This window comes from Typha angustifolia, chromosome 4 (genome assembly GCF_048772165.1).
Source record: "Typha angustifolia cultivar Huaian chromosome 4, ASM4877216v1, whole genome shotgun sequence".
In the NCBI taxonomy this organism is placed as follows: domain Eukaryota; kingdom Viridiplantae; phylum Streptophyta; class Magnoliopsida; order Poales; family Typhaceae; genus Typha; species Typha angustifolia.
Genome location: NC_133242.1, coordinates 395162 through 413517, shown reverse-complemented (window position 1 = coordinate 413517; position 18356 = coordinate 395162). Strand labels below are relative to the sequence as shown.

The 18356-nt window shown below is 42.2% G+C and overlaps 4 protein-coding genes across 5 annotated transcripts; all 4 read left to right on the top strand.

The window, feature by feature from the left end:
• The first annotated feature begins 1008 nt into the window (after nt 1-1008).
• Nucleotides 1009-3823, top strand: LOC140759777 (subtilisin-like protease SBT1.7). The gene has a single exon (XM_073096427.1). It carries the CDS (start codon nt 1310-1312, stop codon nt 3596-3598), a length of 2289 nt encoding a protein of 762 aa, XP_072952528.1. The 5' UTR covers nt 1009-1309; the 3' UTR covers nt 3599-3823.
• Nucleotides 3824-5584: 1761 nt separating this feature from the next.
• On the top strand, nt 5585-9262 carry LOC140759010 (protein arginine N-methyltransferase 2). Of its 2 annotated transcripts, XR_012104182.1 has the most exons (4): nt 5585-6313; nt 7337-7690; nt 8819-8900; nt 9173-9262. XR_012104182.1 is itself a non-coding variant. In XM_073095451.1 (3 exons), the coding sequence occupies exons 1-2, from the start codon at nt 5635-5637 to the stop codon at nt 7648-7650; spliced, it is 993 nt and encodes a 330-aa protein (XP_072951552.1). In that variant the 5' UTR covers nt 5585-5634; the 3' UTR covers nt 7651-7690; nt 8819-9104. The 2 variants fall into 2 exon arrangements, 1 of the variants encoding a protein (XP_072951552.1); XM_073095451.1 differs by lacking the exon at nt 9173-9262 and having other exon boundaries at nt 8819-9104.
• Nucleotides 9263-10369: 1107 nt separating this feature from the next.
• LOC140759716 (probable E3 ubiquitin-protein ligase RHY1A) lies at nt 10370-12942 on the top strand. The gene is made up of 3 exons (XM_073096349.1): nt 10370-10811; nt 11944-12152; nt 12291-12942. The coding sequence occupies exons 1-3, from the start codon at nt 10584-10586 to the stop codon at nt 12682-12684; spliced, it is 831 nt and encodes a 276-aa protein (XP_072952450.1). The 5' UTR covers nt 10370-10583; the 3' UTR covers nt 12685-12942.
• A 1049-nt stretch (nt 12943-13991) lies between these two features.
• Nucleotides 13992-18127, top strand: LOC140759542 (probable protein phosphatase 2C 78). Its single transcript, XM_073096127.1, has 4 exons — nt 13992-14637; nt 14717-15084; nt 17136-17372; nt 17480-18127. The coding sequence occupies exons 1-4, from the start codon at nt 14379-14381 to the stop codon at nt 17765-17767; spliced, it is 1152 nt and encodes a 383-aa protein (XP_072952228.1). The 5' UTR covers nt 13992-14378; the 3' UTR covers nt 17768-18127.
• The last annotated feature ends 229 nt before the right edge of the window (nt 18128-18356 follow it).

The following is an 18356-nucleotide window of genomic DNA, read 5'->3' as shown; positions in this document are numbered from 1 at the left end:
ACTGTTTTTAAATCAACTTCCGCTAAAGTTTCTGCTCTTCGAAAATGCTCTTATTTTTTAAGACAGAAAGTCATTACAAATTTAACAGTGGATAGCTGACACCGAATTTTATCAGTGGCATTTACCTGGCCCCTGGTCTATGCGACTATGCGTCACCTCACATAGGAGACTGCTTGCTGGGTACTTGTTTCGGGCACCTAATGTGTCACGGGTGATAGCCTTCCTTAAAGCTAATAAGTCTATCAATTGGTTAGCAAATTTAGAAAGAAATATAAAATACGGATGTACTTGGGAATGGAATTTTCCCAACTCGCGCTATTGTGTTTTTTTTGTTTACTGGTATTAGTGGTACAAGAGGTGCTTAAGTAACCCATTAAAAAAAAACCACAGTTTTTTCTCTAAATATGGGCTGAATAAAATGCTGAGCTTTTGGATTAATACAATGCACATGAGCCTCAAAGTATATAAGTTTAAGGATTAGATAATTTAATTACCTTTCCCATTAATCGAGCCACACCCACACACTGCCATTAGCACTACCATAGTGCTGTCACTTTTCAGATTCAGTGCACCGCAAATCCGAGCATGCAACAATTGCAAATCTTTAATATATATATATATATTCCATATCGTGATATCGACCGTTTTAAAAGATCAGAAATGGGAGCAAAGGTTCCGATAGCGCTTGAACTATACCCCAAAATCCGCAACGTCCCCAATGCTCCCTTCCTCATCAAAGGCCAGCGAAGGTGGGCCCCACCATTACGGCCTACCTTTGCCCTTTCCCTCATCAGAAATCGGCACGTCTCTCTATCTCTCTCTCGAATTGATCAACTAGAGCTAGAATTTTATTCAAAGATCGCTAATATACCAAATTTGCCCCAAAACTAAGCATGTGTACATTAGATTAATAGCCTCATTAAATGTTTGAATAATCGGCGGTTTAGAGATAGCGAGAAATAAAGAAAGAAATAAGAAAAACGAAAAAGAAAAAAGAAAAACGAGTAGAAGACGAAGCCATGTGACTGGCCTAGCTAATCCACCTTTCTCCACTCTGTCTTCTCTCTCTTTCTTCTTCTCCCCCACTTCACTCTCTCAATCTCTCTCTTGCTTGCTCGACTGTAATCCCCTTCCTTCTTGTCTGTAAGCAATCAATCATTTGTCCATCTTTGACGCGCAAACATCGCATTCCCACATATTACTCTTCCTCCGTCTCTTCTTTCTCACCCACCCTTATAATTTAAAGACCGTACTCTTCCCCACACTCCTTTTAAGAGGAAGGCCAAACCCATCCACAACCCAACACCAAATGGCGATGGGGTGGATGTCGGTGCTCTATTTCGCGGCGGTTCTCGCCGCCGCGTGCCACGTGTCCGCGGCGGAGGAGAGAAAGACCTACATCGTCCACATGGCCAAGTCCCAGATGCCGGCCGAGTTCACGGAGCACGGTGAGTGGTACGGCGCCTCGCTCCGATCTGTGTCGGACTCGGCCGAGCTCCTATACGCCTACGAGACGGTCACCCACGGCTTCTCCGCCCGGCTGACCTTAGCCGAGGCTCGAGCCATGGCTCGCCGAGGAGGGGTCCTCTCCGTGAATCCCGAGGTCGTCTACGAGCTCCATACGACTCGGACTCCCGAGTTCTTGGGGTTGGACAAGCAGGACGGGCTCTTTCCGGCGTCGAACTCGGGGAGCGACGTGGTGGTCGGGGTGTTGGACACAGGGGTCTGGCCCGAGCGCAAGAGCTACGACGACACCGGCTTCGGCCCCGTCCCGGCCATGTGGAAAGGCACGTGCCAGACGGGCAGGGACTTCAACTCCTCCGCTTGTAACCGGAAGCTCATCGGAGCTCGCTTCTTCTCCAGGGGCTACGAGGCCAGCATGGGCCCCATCGATGAGTCGAAGGAGTCGAAGTCACCGCGCGACAACGACGGCCACGGGACCCACACATCATCCACGGCTGCCGGATCCCCCGTCGAGGACGCGAGCCTCCTCGGCTACGCTGCCGGGATCGCTCGTGGCATGTCCGTGCGCGCGCGTGTGGCGGCCTACAAGGTGTGCTGGGTCGGGGGCTGCTTCAGCTCGGACATACTGGCTGCCATGGACGCCGCCGTGGCGGACGGCTGCCACGTGCTCTCTCTCTCCCTTGGCGGCAGCTCCGCCGACTACTTCCGCGACAGCGTGGCGATCGGGGCCTTCTCCGCGATGGAAAGGGGCGTGCTCGTCTCGTGCTCGGCAGGGAACGCCGGCCCGGGCGCCTCCACGCTCTCCAACACGGCGCCGTGGATCACCACAGTTGGAGCCGGCACGCTGGACCGCGACTTCCCGGCCTACGCCGTGCTAGGTAACGGCCGAAATTTTTCAGGCGTGTCGCTCTACAGCGGAAAGCCGCTACCGAACACTCTGATCCCGTTGGTCTACGCTGGAAACGTGACGAACTCCACCAACGGTAACCTGTGTATGCCGGGGTCGCTTGTGCCGGAGAAGGTGGCCGGGAAGGTCGTGCTCTGCGATCGAGGCATCAACGCGAGGGTGCAGAAGGGGTACGTGGTGAAGGAAGCAGGTGGGGCCGGGATGGTGCTCGCGAACACCGCAGCGAACGGGGAAGAGCTCGTCGCCGACGCCCACCTCCTCCCCGCCACCGGAGTAGGCCAAAAGGCTGGTGAGGCCATTAAGGCTTACCTCTTCTCGAACTCCAACCCCACCGCCACCATCGTCTTCGGTGGGACGCAGGTCGGCGTGCGGCCCTCGCCCGTCGTGGCCGCGTTCTCGTCCCGCGGGCCCAACCTCGTCACGCCGGAGATACTCAAGCCGGACCTGATCGCCCCCGGGGTCAACATTCTCGCCGGCTGGACCGGCGCCGTGGGGCCCACCGGGTTAGCGGTGGATCCCCGCCGCGTCGAGTTCAACATCATCTCGGGCACCTCCATGTCGTGCCCGCACGTAAGCGGCCTCGCCGCGCTGCTCAAAGGGGCCCACCCGGAATGGAGCCCTGCTGCTGTCCGGTCCGCCCTCATGACTACCGCCTACACCGCTTACCCCAGCGGCGAGGGCATCCTCGACGTGGCAACGGGCAAGGCTGCCACCCCATTCGATCTCGGCGCTGGTCACGTGGACCCACCTCGCGCCTTGGATCCGGGGCTCGTCTACGACCTCACCACCGACGACTACGTCGACTTCCTCTGCGCGCTCAACTACACTTCCCTCCAGATCGCGGCCGTCACCAAGCGCGCAAACGACACGTGCGACGGTAAGAAGACCTACGCGGTGTCCGCACTCAATTACCCGTCCTTCATGGTGGCGTTCGACACCATGAAGGACGGCGGTGGGGTCACCTCCGTGACGCACAAGCGAACGCTGACCAACGTGGGCGATCCGGGGACGTACAAGCCGACGGCGACGGCAACGGTGGACGGCGGGGCGGTGACAATAAAGGTGGAGCCAGAGGAATTGAGCTTTAAGAAGGGCGGTGAGCAGCTGAGCTACACGGTAACCTTCTCCGCACGGTCGCTGCCCTCAGGGACTACTGGGTTCGGGCGGCTCGTGTGGTCCGACGGGAAGCACGTGGTTGCCAGCCCGATCGCTCTGACATGGACCTAAATTTCCAAATCTAACCCTCATAATCACATCAGGTAATTAACTGGACGGTGCCTGATGAACTCTATAGCTTGATGTAGTCCACCGAAAACAACCGTGGACCCCGCCACCGCCCCACGATAAGTGGAGAGTAGAATTCGTGTTATCTGTAACGTTTCTTCGATGATTAATTTCTAGTAGCGGTAGAGAAGATGAATGGAAGAAGACAAGAGAAAAGACTTTGGTAAACCTTGTGTACATTGATTGCTTTTAATTCGCTCCATTAACGTTTTCTTGTCATAAATTGTTATTAAAACTTAAAATTTGGTTCAAAACCGACATGATTTGACGTGGGACATGCTCGATTTACTAGATTGAGATAAATGGAATTGAATGAGTTCATCATCCACTCGATCTTGCATCAAAGTAATTATTCACAAATATTTTGTATTTCAATATTCATATCTGCAAACTTTGACGGAGAAAAATTAGAAATTTGAACCGTTTAAAGTCTCACCTCAGCTACACCTGTCACGGACTTTCTCTTCACACGGATTTGGGCGTGAAATTAAATCCTCGAATTTGAATAACTCGTGAACGCAACGGTCGAGTGGAAAGTGGTTCAGGATATTAAAGCAATTAACAACAGGCGGTAGCGGTGCATCGACTTTTGTAACTGCTTGAGAAATAAACAATAAATAAATAAAAGAAGTTATCATAGCCACACCTTTCCGGTTCCCCATGTATGTACGTATATATGAGTGCATAGATTTAGACTTCTTCTATGCGTACAAAATGTCTCGAAGAAAGGACCATTGCTTTCAACTTTGGTACGGGCAATGTCCCAATTTCCATACAGGTGGAGAGGCCTGGTGACTCTTCAACAGCTTCATAAATTCTACAGTGTTAATAGAATTAATTTTTAACGAACTTCTTTTTATCAGAGCATCAACCTTGAGTTGTGCAATTTTTTTTATGTCTTACAATGAGATAATTTGATATAGGTTGAAGCATTAGTACTATTTTATCTACTCGTAGAAAGTATAGTCGTATAGAGAGTTTTTTTTTTTTTTTTTTGTTTCTAAAAAGAAAAAGAAAGAAAGCAGAGAGAGAGAGATGGCCCATCAATACATTTGCTACACATGGCATAATTTGCAGCTGGCCTATGTAGATAGGCATGATCATTCTACTAGTGATTAATTATATTTTTCCTTACTTTGGAGTTCTCATTGCTTCTTTGGGTTTTCCTTTTGTGCAACATAAGTAACTGGTCTAAATTGATAAGAAAATTTGATATGGGTCCACATCATGATGAGATTCCCCAGTGGAGAGGAACACTGCTACATCTCTTTCACCCACATAGGTTGGACAAAAGAAACCCACTAAACCAGTTGGCTTTGCCGAGTAGATGGTCGACTCCACTTTATTATACGTAGGTGAGGTGGCTGAAGCTTAAAAATTTCGAGTATGCTAAAGGAATGAAACTATATATAAGAAGAATTAATAAACCTTTATGACCTCAACTTTGGGAGGATCTCAAAGGCTACAGAATAAAGCACTAAAGTCCGCCTGTGAACCAGATGCTGTCCTGTAAGTGCTTTTGTCGTTGATGGTAGTCGGCTGCATTATTCGCTACTGAGAGAAAAAAGTGGACTGGGTTTTGTGTGGGCTGATCCGTTTGAAATTGTGAATTCTTACGTTGTAATTGATGCATGTACAATGATGCACCTGGAATGATATAGGCTCTCAGCGAATCTCAATCAGAGAAAAGTAGCTACTATACTGAGAGATGAGTAGACAGTGGAAAACAAGAAAAGGAAAAAAAGAGAGCAGCTTGATGTAGGAATTAATTTATAGGGCCAGAGCAATAGAATTATAGAAACTGGGCCTTTATCTAGATACAGGCTTATAAGATAAGAATTAGGCCATATTACTAGAAACTAGTTCGGCCCAAGTATCTAATATTGGGCCAGGCTGGTTTAAGATACTTTTCATCGTTACAGATCACTTCGCCCATAAACCCCATCACTCGCGAAAACCCTACACTCCTCGTCCACCAAATGGAGAAGAATTTATCGCCGGAGGAGCTCCTCTGCGCGGCGGCCGCCTCCGGCGATGCCGCCGAGGTATCCAACCTACTTTCCTCTGGCTCTGACCCCTCTTACTTCGACACCTCTGGCGAGACCCCTCTCATGCACGCCGCCCGCAACGGCCACGCCGCCGTCGTCCGCCTTCTCCTTGATGCCGGCGCCCCGTGGAACGCCCTTTCCCCCGCTGGATTCTCCGCCGGCGACCTCGCCATGTCCAACTCCCACGACGCCGCCTTTGAGCTCCTCCTCGACTTCGCCGTCCGCGCCGAGCTCGTCCTCGGCTCCATCGCCAGATCCGGCGGCGGAGAACGCGGCGGGTATCTCGAGGAGAGGGTCGTCTTTAGCGAGGATAAGGTTCTGGATGCGGAGAGCAAGGCGGTGATGATGGCGTGGGAAAGGCCCCTCATGGAGGCGCACGCGAGGGCGATCTGTGGGAGTGGTGGGGCGGGGAGAGTGCTCAATGTGGGGTTTGGGATGGGGCTCGTGGATGAGGCGATTCAGAAGTATGAGCCAGAGGAGCACACGATCGTGGAGGCACACCCAGAGGTGTATGACCGGATGATTAAATTGGGGTGGGGGAAGAAGAAGAATGTTAAGATTGTTTTTGGGCGGTGGCAAGATGTTATCAATCAGCTTGAATCCTATGATGGTAACTTAATTTTCCTTCTCCACTCTATAACTAATCTATCATATTATTTGTATTCTTAAGTTTGAGCTCTAATGTTGATTTTGTACGAAGCTGGCGTTTTTTTTCCATAAGAATAGACAATTGGTTTAGGTAATATTAATTTTACTTGACTTAGCTCGATTTTGATCATTGTTGTTAGGAGTAGGATTAGAGTCTCATGTAAAAGGATTCCTCTAGTTTCTTTAAAATGTGTTCCGCTATATGGGCATATAGATTGTACAAGGAGATACTTTGAAGTTTGAAGCTTGGATGAATTTTTATTTTTAAAAACTAGATCTTCATCTTAAAGCACTTTTAGAACAATCAGAAGAGAAAAAGTCTCTTTTGGGATGTCTGACTGCGTATTCACGCAGCATGTTGATGTTGAGGACTATCAAGATGGCACCATGACTTGAAGTGAGAGTGTTCGTAGGATGTGCATCATTTAATCTCATTCCCCACAGCCGAGAAGTTCTACCAAAACTTTTGTCGGACAAATCCATGAAGCTTACATCTAATACTTCATGCAGTTATACTGTGTAGATATGCCTGAAGCTGCAAGCATTTTTGCTTGCCATACATGCTTTCTGAGAGAGGTAGCATATATCTAGGATCAGATATAGCATACAAGATAACAAGAGTTTGACATGTTACATAAGGGAAGAGAAGAAAGAAGAAATTTTACTCTTATGGGACCATATTTGAGAAAGTTGTGTTCCTGAAAAAAATGTAAACCTGTCAGATCTTCTGAGAAAATCAATACTAAAACTTTACCAATCATCCAACATCATCTTCAAGCATTCTGCTTTTAGATAGTGTGTTGTGTCTAAATTGTTGAAAATGTATGGCAACCAGTTCAAGAGTAATTTTTTATGAGGATTACCAAGGTGCCATTTGTCATCCATTACTCTGCTAATGATTGTTCTTTGGACAATATGTTTAATATTCAATACCTTGTGGATATTAGTTGAATCTGAAGTTGATGCAACACCTTTACACGTACAGGTATATTCTTTGACACCTATGGCGAATATTATGAGGACATGAAAAAATTTCAGCAGCATCTTCCTCGTCTGCTGAAGCCTGGAGGAATATATTCATACTTTAATGGCCTTTGTGGTGATAATGCATTTTTTCATGTGGTTTATTGCCAGTTAGTTTCATTGGAACTTACGAATTTAGGCTATTCAACACAATTTGTTCCTCTTCCCGTTAAAGATTGCTTGGCAAAGGAAGTCTGGGAAGGTGTGCAACAAAAATATTGGCAACTGGACACATATTACCTCCCTGTTTGCCAGGCAGAAACCGATTCAGAGTGATACTGAAAAGAAGTTGGCCATTACAATTGTTTGGAGGCTGGTTAGTGCCTCATTTTTCTATATTTTTCATGCATGCCAAGTAGTTCTGTCATTACATGCTTTTGCTTTGCTTTCTGATTTCTACGGTAATTCAAACGAATGATTAATGACTGCCATGGGATCAAATCAATGCCATGGGAGTTTCATCTGCTAGTCAGATTATGAAATATCTCAACACCCAATTAGCTGTAACCTGTATCAAACTTCTCTTTCCCTCGTTATATTTGGTGTATTTTCGTGTGCATACGCTTTCTTAATGAAGTTGCAACTTGCTCCCGAATTCTTGAACCTGCATACTTCATATCTATGTTCAGATTAATATTCATTTTTGCAATTAAAGAAAATATCCTTTTTGAAATTTTTTTTTCTAATGTGGATGACAAAGTAGTATGTTTTAAACAAAAATAAGAGCAAAATGTATTGAGTATGACACCAACATACCATCAACTGGATTACTTTCTTCGGTCTTTTTTTATTTAAATTTTGGGAATATAGTCTTCTTCTAAGAAGTCTGCACAAGATTATTATTATCGTTCAACAGTTAAAAGTATTTTTACTTGCAAACGCACATGCATATGTATGTTAGCAGCTGATGTAAGCATACTTAGTCTCACATAAAGGAGCAGACATTATGCAAAATGTTTTTACGTTTGTAAACATTTTACTTGCATCTGCACTGTTCTGACAAATAACATGGCTACTACCTCTGGCTCTATCCTCATTCCTTACAATGCCTGTTGTTACACTCATTTCATCATCTTCTGTACCGTCTGGAAATAATTGAGTTAATGGATAGGGTGCTAGCATCTGTATACAGATATTAAATAGCAACCTTGATGCACTTTTCAATTATTTTGCAATATAAGTGTACAACTTTTAATCACATTTACAGTCAGGCTAGCCAATCAGCAAATTGGATAGCAAATGTCAGTAGGGTTGTTAATTCCTTTTTTTGGATGGGTTAAGGGGTCCTGACCTCCAATCTATTTTGGTGAAGGATGTCTCTGAGATGTGTTATTCCCGAGGATCTGGCTTCCTTTAAATGCACTTAATTAACAAAAAAGATAGTAACCTTGATGCTTATGCAAATATGTGATCACTAATTAACTGCTAATTTTTTCTTTGTCAGTCTCTCATCAAGCGCACTTGAAGGAGGCGTTGATGGCAAAAGCAAGTAGAACAAAGAGAACTGTACAAACAAGAGAACAGAGGTGATGGAAATTCCTAGGCTAAAGTGAATCTTCCAGGATTTCCTTCGGCTATTATTCTTGATTGTTTCTTCTTGTGCCATTTCAAAAATGCTGTATGCTTTCAATAACATTCAGCTCAATGCTAAACAATATTTATGGAATCATCGATATAACTACTTATTATCTAATATCATTTTTGAGTCGTATCTTGTCGCATTATTTCTGACAATGAATTGGATGTTTACTGATTCTGAAGCTTCCTTTTGATATGTATATTTCTGCATTACGGTCAGACGTTTTACGGAGTACAGTGAACAAAATCCTACGTTCTCACAAGTGCGGACGACTTAGATCTCTTGCTCAACGTGGCAGAGTAAGAGCATTTCCGAGCGAACTTTGCTTACAAGGTAAGCAAGCCCAATTCTCGTCGACGTTATCTGAAATTCTTATGTGTGTTATGACCTCACCGGCATTAAAATGAGTTTGACTATTTTTAAATTTGCACAGTAAACATCGTAGCTAAGTTGGCGGGTTATAATATTTATGAAATTAGATGATTTTAAATCACGTCATTGTCACGTAGGATAAATTATAAATGTATATAAATAGTCAAATACTTTAGTACCCCTCTAAAATATATAATTATAATAGCTTATTTTTATCTCCGTTTTTAATTTCACGTTTTTATTTTTACTTATGATAGTTATAATTAGACCTTAATTATATGAGATATAATTTAATACTAGATAAATTAAATTTGATTCTTTATTTTATAGGAGATAGAATTTAATTTAAGTTTAATTCTCTATCTCTTATCAAATTTTAGTTTACATCAATTTTAAACCATCGAGAGTTATATATAAGTAATTAAAAAATGATTGAAGAGAGAAAATTTAATTAAAATTTTATAACCATAAAAAGATATCAGTAAGTTTAAGAGTACATATGCCTTTTATTTAATAAATTACTGAGATAATATAACGTGAAGGAGATACACGTAAATAAGAAATTTAATACACATGTCGTACCGGGTAAATATTATTATCTAAGTTGAAAATTATATTTACTATAAATTGTTTTTTTTTTCATGAGCAAATTTATGTACACGTAGATATAAAAATACTATGATACATAAATTGTTAAATAGATCAGCAATTTTAACATCTTAATTTACTACAGTATATCGAAAAATCGCTCATGGAGTTGTTATCGAAAAAAAAGGAAAAGAAATTCTTGATAAGGATCGAAAACTCCATTAAAATCTTGAAACTTGTAAAATATACATACGATGAGCAACTAGCTACATACATGATGGAAATAAGGACGAGTTTTTAATTTTATTTTTAAGTTGGTGGTTGGATTCTTTTATGTGACCATATATCTTTCTTGCGTAAAGAAGAAAAAGTGAGGGCTATTTCTGTAATATACTTTTAAAAGGATCTTTTATAGATAGTGTGTGAGATCGACACCCAATAAATAAAGGCAATTAAAAATCTGAGAACAAAGATGAAGTTGGCAAGTGGCCGTCGTTCCCAAAGCGGCACGATATTTGCCTGAGCTCAACTACTGCTGCGTCTCCTTCCCCTTTATTTCTCATCCCCTATTCCCTTCCACTTCCTTATTATCCCCCGCAGGTACAACAGAAAGCAAGCGTAAACAGAAGGAGAGCGAGAGAAGAGAGCATAAGAGGGGGCTCTCCGTTGCATGACGATAGCTTCGAAGCTCTTCTACTACAACAACCAGAGATCTCGAACGACCCGGACCTCTGAGCCAGAGACTGGGCTCGATTCGGATTCACCAGATCGAGGTCGCCGTGGCCATCCACGTGTCGGCCGCGGCGGCGATTTCCACCACCACGACCAGAGCCAACGACGCGAGCTCTCTGATCGCCATCCCCATGGCAAGAATCCCTTCCGCCCCATCTCCAAAAAGGTGATCTTTTTCACTTATTTTGATTTTCTTTTTTAAATGCGCTGTGCTCGAATTTCTCACAACCAGATGTTTGTGGAATTGCCTCGCAGATGTACGACCACTAAAGAGTAAATATTTTATGCATTTTCTGGATTGTGAATTCCATTAGCTGGAAGTCTGTCACTTATCTACTAAGAGTGGTTTTGGACATTGCTGTCATTAGTTTCACTACGTGCATCTTCGCGTAGTGTGATATTCTTGCTGTGAATGCATTTTCCAAGTGATAATTTCGTGTTCCATATGCTCTTAAGGAATTGAGGAGATTGCTCATATGCCGCGAGTCCCATGTCATGAAGAGAACCACCTTCAGGGTCAATTTGCAACATTTATTGTGCTTCTCTTATAGTGATTTTTTGAAAATGATTGGGTTTGTATGCCTTTCTAGATATAATTTAACTTCACTTTTCTATTTCGGGACCAATTTAAAAGGGCTATAGATAGTGAATAGAGTAACATACCTTACTCTGTTATTTCTTGGTTAGTGAAAGGTTTGTTTGATGGATAAATTTATTGACAAAGCAAAATTACTCACATAATTGTAGAATCTTAATATTAATCCTTTCTTTGCTGAGTGGCTTGAGCTTGATAAGTAGTATGATTCACTGTCTCTGCTTTTGGTTTTGCTAATTACATGTCTTGGCCATTGTATCAAACTATCAACTATCAAAGAGTACTAGTTTAGGCAAGAAATTTGGCTTGTAGAACAACTATGGACATTTTCGTCTTGCTAATATGACAATAATGACATGTCTGCCAATTTTTTTGGACTATTGGCTGGCTATTTCTTTAATTTCTGACTGCTACAAACAAAACCTAGCTTCCATTAATAACTTCATAGTGGTTTCAATGTGAGGGATTGAATCATTGGTTCTAATAGTGGCTCTGGTCAGGAATAGAATTTCCAATTACTTCAACATATTAACTTTGATATATTTTTCCATGGTCTTATTTTGGATCTCTTACCAGTTTTTCTTTGTACTATATTTAATATATCTTAGTCTTGAGTGATATTATAACACTGCATGAACTTGGTGGACTTCTTTTGACAAAAAAAAACATTGGATGCTACTAAAAAATTCATTGGCATTGGCAGGATCACAAACTTGAATTTAGTCTGGTGGACCATGGAGGCACTAGTAAATGTGAGTCATCTGACAACAACAATTTCAGAAGTTCAAACAGAAAGTTCGTTAGGTCGAGCCTAACCAAAGATGCACCAGACGACCAGCTTCCTGATGCTGTAAAACTGGCACGACAAAGACTTCTGCAAAGACTGCATGGCGTAACTCTAACAGGATTCAGGTTAACAAACTACTCAAGCTTCAAGTTGGGCTTACTTTATTCTTTACTTTGTTACATAAAGCCAAGTGAACCTTCAGTTGTCTCTCTTGGGATCTTGTTCTTTATATGTCTAATGCTTCTCATTCTCTTATCCTGTAGGCAAACTCCTGATACAGCTATCTTTTTGGATAAGTCCTGCTCTACCACTGACTTGACATTAATTAACTCTGTAGATGGCAAATCTTCAAATTTAAGAGAGTTGTTTGAGTCTGGTTCAGACACTATACAATCTTCATGTGATTTACGCATAAAACCCTCTGTATTTTGTCAGGAGGCTGTTGCAGGGGTGCAACAAGAAGTCCTCGAAAACTCAACGGAAAGCGATGACGACGATGGTGGTTTATCAATTGAGTGTTGTATATGTCTGGAGAGGCTTTTGGATGGAAATGGCCTAATTCAATTGAAGTGCAGGCATACATTCCATTCTGATTGCTTAGATCGTTGGGTGCAGTCTCATGGCGATTGCCCATACTGTCGAGCAAATGTAGTCTGACCCCTAACTACAAAATGAATCATAGATAGTGGAGACAATGAAGCTAAAGCTGATGCTTTTTTGTATGCCTCTTAAGTTTTACTACCTTTGATGTGTCTAATATTGCCAGTAGTGTTGACGAGGGTTATGTACTACCTTTTTTGTAATTTTTTTTTTCTCTTTGGATATTTCATGTATTAAGACATGTATTCTGCAGTCCATAGTGAGTTGGTTTAACTTCAAATTATATATATATATATATATAAAATGAGCTTTATATTTGGTACTCTTGAAACTTTATTTTATCTCAAATTAAGTGTTTTAAATTATATGATATAAAAAGTTTAAAATAATTCCAAACTACCTGCCGTTGTCAACGTCCAATCTATTCTTCTTTACCAAAGAACAAACCAGTGCTACCAATAATCAAACACCACGTGATTGATGCCTTAATATGCGAAAGTATCGATCTCTTTCCCATCCTTACCTTTTCGTTATTCGAACAACTTGCTGATCTTAATCTTTGGATACTCCAAAAGATAAGGCGTACTCTTTGGGCATACTAACTCTCTGTGCTTGTGATAGCTTACGGATACTGCTCCATGAACCTACTCAAGAGTCAAGAGTGAGGGAGGGTTAATACCTGCATTCACGCCTGCAATTTACGTACCTAACATTCTTATCTGCAAGCCCATATGCTCTATACCATCTATTACGAACTGTTTCCCCACCCAAATATCTCTCTTTTTTCCGACAAGAACTTAGTAGTCCAGTCTGTAAAACATCAGCCACTAGAACTATGGTGACTGCTGAACAGACTCTAATAAAGTTTTGCAAGTATGCCAGTGAATGCTTTCGTCTGGATTTTGATATTCTAGAGAGAGGTCGGTCTTGCTACAAATGTAATCCGTCTTAGCCGAGTTAGACTCGTCCAAGTATAATATAAGACTCAAATCCTGCTAAGTCTACTACTACAATATAAAATTATCTTTATTTAGTAGTCAATGTATTTTCTTAATACTGATCTCAGTATGCGTTCACATATCTTGGTCAACGAATAAAGAGGATACAAGGAAGACCGAAGGATGGATATAGACTTGTGAGAGACGCTAGCAAAGAAACGATAACCTTCGCGAAGAAGTGAACACAACGCGCACCAAAAGTCCGACTTCGCGTCCTACTTTATCGTCTATTCTTTGGCTTCTCTATTCCACTGTTTAACGCGCTTCCTACGCTAACGTCGTTTCAACGTCAACAATTCCTCTCTTCCACTTCCCCTTTACTACTACTACTACTGCTGCTTGCTGCTTCTGCTGCTACCAACGTACTCTAACGACCCAAACTTAAAACTTATGCGCTCGCCTAATCACGCGCGTCCATTTCATTATGGTCCGATCTAAGCCGCCTATCAGTGGAACGAAATGAATCGTACGGTTTGATCCGAAAAGTCCGCATACGACTATTTCGTACAAAGGTAGTCGCCGTCCACGACCCTCCGCTTTCTCGTCTCCTCTCCTTCGTTCGTCGTCCCCTCCCCTTCCACATTGCCATTCGAAGAGAAGAGAATAGAACAGGACAGAGAGTGGGGGAGACAGCTGTGAGCTTGGGAATCCATACTTTGCAAAAGAGGCTGAGAGAGGGAGAGAGAGAGAGAGAGAGAGAGAGAGAGAGAGAGAGAGAGAGAGAGAGAGAGAGAGAGAGAAGACGAGGTAGTGATGCTGCGAACGTGCTTTCGACCGCTGGAGCGGTGCTTTGGAAGGCTCGGGGTAGGAGATGGTCTTCTATGGCACCTTGACCTCAAGCCCCACGCATCTGGTGACTTCTCCATCGCCGTCGTCCAAGCCAACAACGCCCTGGAAGATCAAGGTCAAGTGCTCACCTCCCCTTCAGCGACCTTCATCGGAGTCTACGACGGCCATGGTGGGCCCGAAGCTTCACGCTTCGTCAGCTCCCGCCTCTTCCCCAACCTCCACCGTACTACTATTCTCTCCCACTTCTAACATCTCGTCGCCATCTCCTTACTCCCTGATCCCAATTCTATTTGATTCCTTAGGATTTGCATCGGAAGATGGGGGCTTGTCAGTGGAGGTGATCAAGAAGGCGTTCGATGCGACGGAAGAAGAGTTTTTGCATCTGGTGAAACGGTCGTGGCCGACGCAGCCACAGATCGCGTCGGTGGGGTCGTGCTGCCTCGTCGGGGCGATCGCGGATGACGTGTTGTATGTCGCGAATTTGGGGGATTCTAGGGCTGTGCTCGGCCGGAGAGGGTCGGATGGGAGGAAGGCGGTAGCCGAGCGGCTGTCGACGGATCACAATGTCGCCGTGGAGGAGGTTAGGAAGGAGCTGGCTGCGCTCCATCCTGATGATTCGCATATTGTTGTGCATACCAGAGGAGTTTGGAGGATTAAGGGGATCATTCAGGTACAGAAAAAATCGCTCTTTTCTGCTTAGATTAACTAAGATGTTCTAAGAATTAGCACGAGTAATAAGTTGGCTGTGATTTCTGATGCTATTTATGTTTGTTGGCTTCCCAATTTAAAGAGAAGCCTATATAATATGTCTGAATTAGTCGTGTAGTTTAGAGGAACTGCTGGTGCTTTAGTCGGTAATGATAGTAACATAGGTTTAGGAATTATTGGTTTCTTATAATCTGGTTGTTCTATATGAAGTTTAGATTTTGTTGTATTGTTATGGCATGAATCAGGAAGGTCATGAGTTCAAACAAAGCCAAAATCCCCTTGCTAATCCTTTTCTGAATTGTCTGATTAATTCTGTTATATTCTTTTAGATGTGATATTATGGCATGAATCAGGAAGGTCATGAATTCAAACAAAGCCAAAATCCCCTTCCCTTGCTAATCCTTTTCTGAATAGTCTGATTAATTCTGTTATATTCTTTTAGATGTGATAGTAACTTAACATGTGGAGGTATATTTTAGGGAAAATTTGGCTTTCTGCACTTAGCATCCTTTAATATGAGTGGAGCCAAATTACCTTTTGTGATTTTGTTGTGCTATAATCATTGTTATTGCTGTGCATGATTTGAACAATTGCTTGAAGTCTTGAAACTAGATTTTTTTGAGCATATCTTAGTTGGTATTTGGTAATAGGACCTGAAGTGTCCATTTCTTGCAGGCTTTTCAGTTATATGACAAACAAGGATAATGTTTCTTAATACTAAAGGACTGATCTGTTATCGAGTCAGCCCTTTTCTGTGTTAAGATGCCCAACTTTGGCAATTGTCAAAAGCAATGTTCTCTTTTCCAGCATAAATTCCCATACCTTCACAAATCTTATGCTCTGTACTTGGATATATCTCAATTATTGTTGTTAAAGCTGTGATACAGATTCTTATTCTTCCTTTAAACAGCAACAATGACAAGCAACACTTCCTTTTAGAATTGTGTTCTTTGGAAAGCAAGGAAATTGAACACTTCTACAGTTAAATTGTTCGTAAATCAAGGAAGCTGGACAATTTGTGGCATAACATAGTATGTTTTCACTTTTTTTAAAAAAAAAAATTATGGACTGTATAGCATATGTTTCTTGAGTAGAGCTGCCACATTGTCACCTACATTTTCATTTACCCACCTATGAAATAATATGCAGGGCATATCACTTCCCAAAGAGTTGAATTGCGTACTTAGATTTTTAAGCTTGTCATCAAGTTAAGTGTGGTGGATGAAGAGGTATCAACTGACTATGTGGACAATATTTATAGTGTAGTTGCCACATTGATATCTTCTGCTTTGTGCACTTGCATACATGAGAATAGCTGAGTATTAGTTCAATTGAGCTTGTCAGATACATGATCTAACATCTGCACTCTGGAGTCTTAAATTCAAGATGAGTTCTTTGGTTGAAGCTAACAGAAGGTTGATGAGTAATATTATTGAGTGTTCAGTTTTGCAATTCTTTGCTCATAAAGTATTGTTTCTTCTTAGGTACATGCCTGTGTAGTCAAATCTATTGACACAACAGTGGAAGTTTGATAACTAGAATACGAGCCACAGATAATACTTTCTATATACTTCCTTATTTCTGCTTTCTTGTATTTGGTATCTTAAGGCAAGGTGTGTGCAAGGGGTTGTAAATTTGAGTACAGGTACCAAGTAGAACTCTGCTTGCTCTATAGTCTATATATATTAGTTTGTTTATAGATGTTGATTTTCGGACATTTTGGTGGTGTCAATTGATACTTCTGGTCGTAGGTTAGATCACAGCTTTGAAATGGCATGCTTAATCATTTAATACTCTTTTAGCTGGCAGTTTCCAGTAAAACTCTTAGATATCTGGATATTTTTATCTGCTGATATGTGCTTGAATCTCTTTTAGTTTTAATTATATGAGCTGTACATCTACATGATGGCAATTCGACATTCTTGTAGTGTTCATGGTACTTTGTCCTTATTGAATAAATAGGATGACGAATTAGTTAAACTTTTGGCTAACTGCACTATTTCCCATTATTAGGTGTCAAGGTCTATTGGGGACATCTACCTGAAGAAACCCGAGTTCAGTAGGGACCCTTTATTTCAGCGGTTTGTGTCACCTATTCCACTGAAGCGAGCAGTAATCACTGCAGAGCCATCCATTCGAGTTCGTAAGCTTAAAGAACATGACCTCTTTTTGATATTTGCCTCAGATGGACTCTGGGAGCAATTAAGTGATGAAGCTGCCGTTGATATAGTCTTCAAGAATCCAAGAGTAGTAAGCATCCATTGTCATTCCTTCTGCCCTAAATCTAGTCTTGTACTTGTTCGCACCTAATCAAATGCTTATCTAACATATCTCCCGTCCATGTGAAAAATTTGCAGGGAATAGCAAAAAGATTAGTAAGAGCGGCCCTTAATGAGGCAGCAAAGAAGAGGGAGATGAGATATGATGATATAAAGAGGCTAGAGAAAGGAGTAAGGCGACACTTTCATGATGACATCACCGTCGTAGTGATCTATCTTGATCATCACAGCCAAGGTGGACAACCCCAACTCAACGATAGCACTTTTAACTGCACCAGTGCACCTATTGACATCTTTTCCTTCAACGCTGATGAATCTGAGGATCCTCTCCAGCCCAACCTCATCACAGATGCTGCATGGGGTTGATACCAGCACAGCCAAGTATAAACTAACTTTATATTTTGTGAATAAAAGTTCCAAAAATACAATTAAAACATAGTTAATTAGCCAGAGACATTTGATGTTTCATGTGAGATGTGCTATTAGGCCAAACCTGTAACGAAGATTAGCCAAGCCAAGAGGCAATACAGATTTGAAGGGGTGATGTACATAGTGGAACTACCTGAGAGTTTGACTTAAGTTCTTTTTGATGTTCATGAGTGCTTACTGTTTGTTCTATTCTTCTTGAATAAGTTTTTTCTTTAGTTGGTACGAAGGCTTCTATGGAATAAATCTTGTATTCTTTCACTTTGTTATGTTCAACTAACTTCCAATGCTTTTAGGAGAGGATTCTATGTTTTTCCTTTTAAAATGAAAGTCCTCTATGAACTTTGCGTGAACTTGGGCATGCAGAAAGAGACAGATTCACTGCTCAAAAGCTGGTCTTGGAATGGTGAGATGTCTCACAGAGATACCTTTACCTCCTAATTTTCTTTGACGAGATTGTAGCTAATTTTGTATTCAATTTTGAATAAATTGAGAGCATATCCATTTCACACTATTATTGCTAGAAGAG

Bases quoted from the DNA above. Each gene is read 5' to 3' on its own strand.
- LOC140759777 (XM_073096427.1), top strand. From the start codon at position 1,310: ATGGCGATGGGGTGGATGTCGGTGCTCTATTTCGCGGCGGTTCTCGCC.
- LOC140759010 (XM_073095451.1), top strand. From the start codon at position 5,635: ATGGAGAAGAATTTATCGCCGGAGGAGCTCCTCTGCGCGGCGGCCGCC. The intron at 6,314-7,336 runs GTAACTTAATTT...TTACACGTACAG, and splicing joins TCAGCTTGAATCCTATGATG to GTATATTCTTTGACACCTAT.
- LOC140759716 (XM_073096349.1), top strand. From the start codon at position 10,584: ATGACGATAGCTTCGAAGCTCTTCTACTACAACAACCAGAGATCTCGA. The intron at 10,812-11,943 runs GTGATCTTTTTC...TGGCATTGGCAG, and splicing joins TCCGCCCCATCTCCAAAAAG to GATCACAAACTTGAATTTAG. The intron at 12,153-12,290 runs GTTAACAAACTA...CTTATCCTGTAG, and splicing joins GTAACTCTAACAGGATTCAG to GCAAACTCCTGATACAGCTA.
- LOC140759542 (XM_073096127.1), top strand. From the start codon at position 14,379: ATGCTGCGAACGTGCTTTCGACCGCTGGAGCGGTGCTTTGGAAGGCTC. The intron at 15,085-17,135 runs GTACAGAAAAAA...TCCCATTATTAG, and splicing joins GGATTAAGGGGATCATTCAG to GTGTCAAGGTCTATTGGGGA. The intron at 17,373-17,479 runs GTAAGCATCCAT...AAAAATTTGCAG, and splicing joins TCTTCAAGAATCCAAGAGTA to GGAATAGCAAAAAGATTAGT.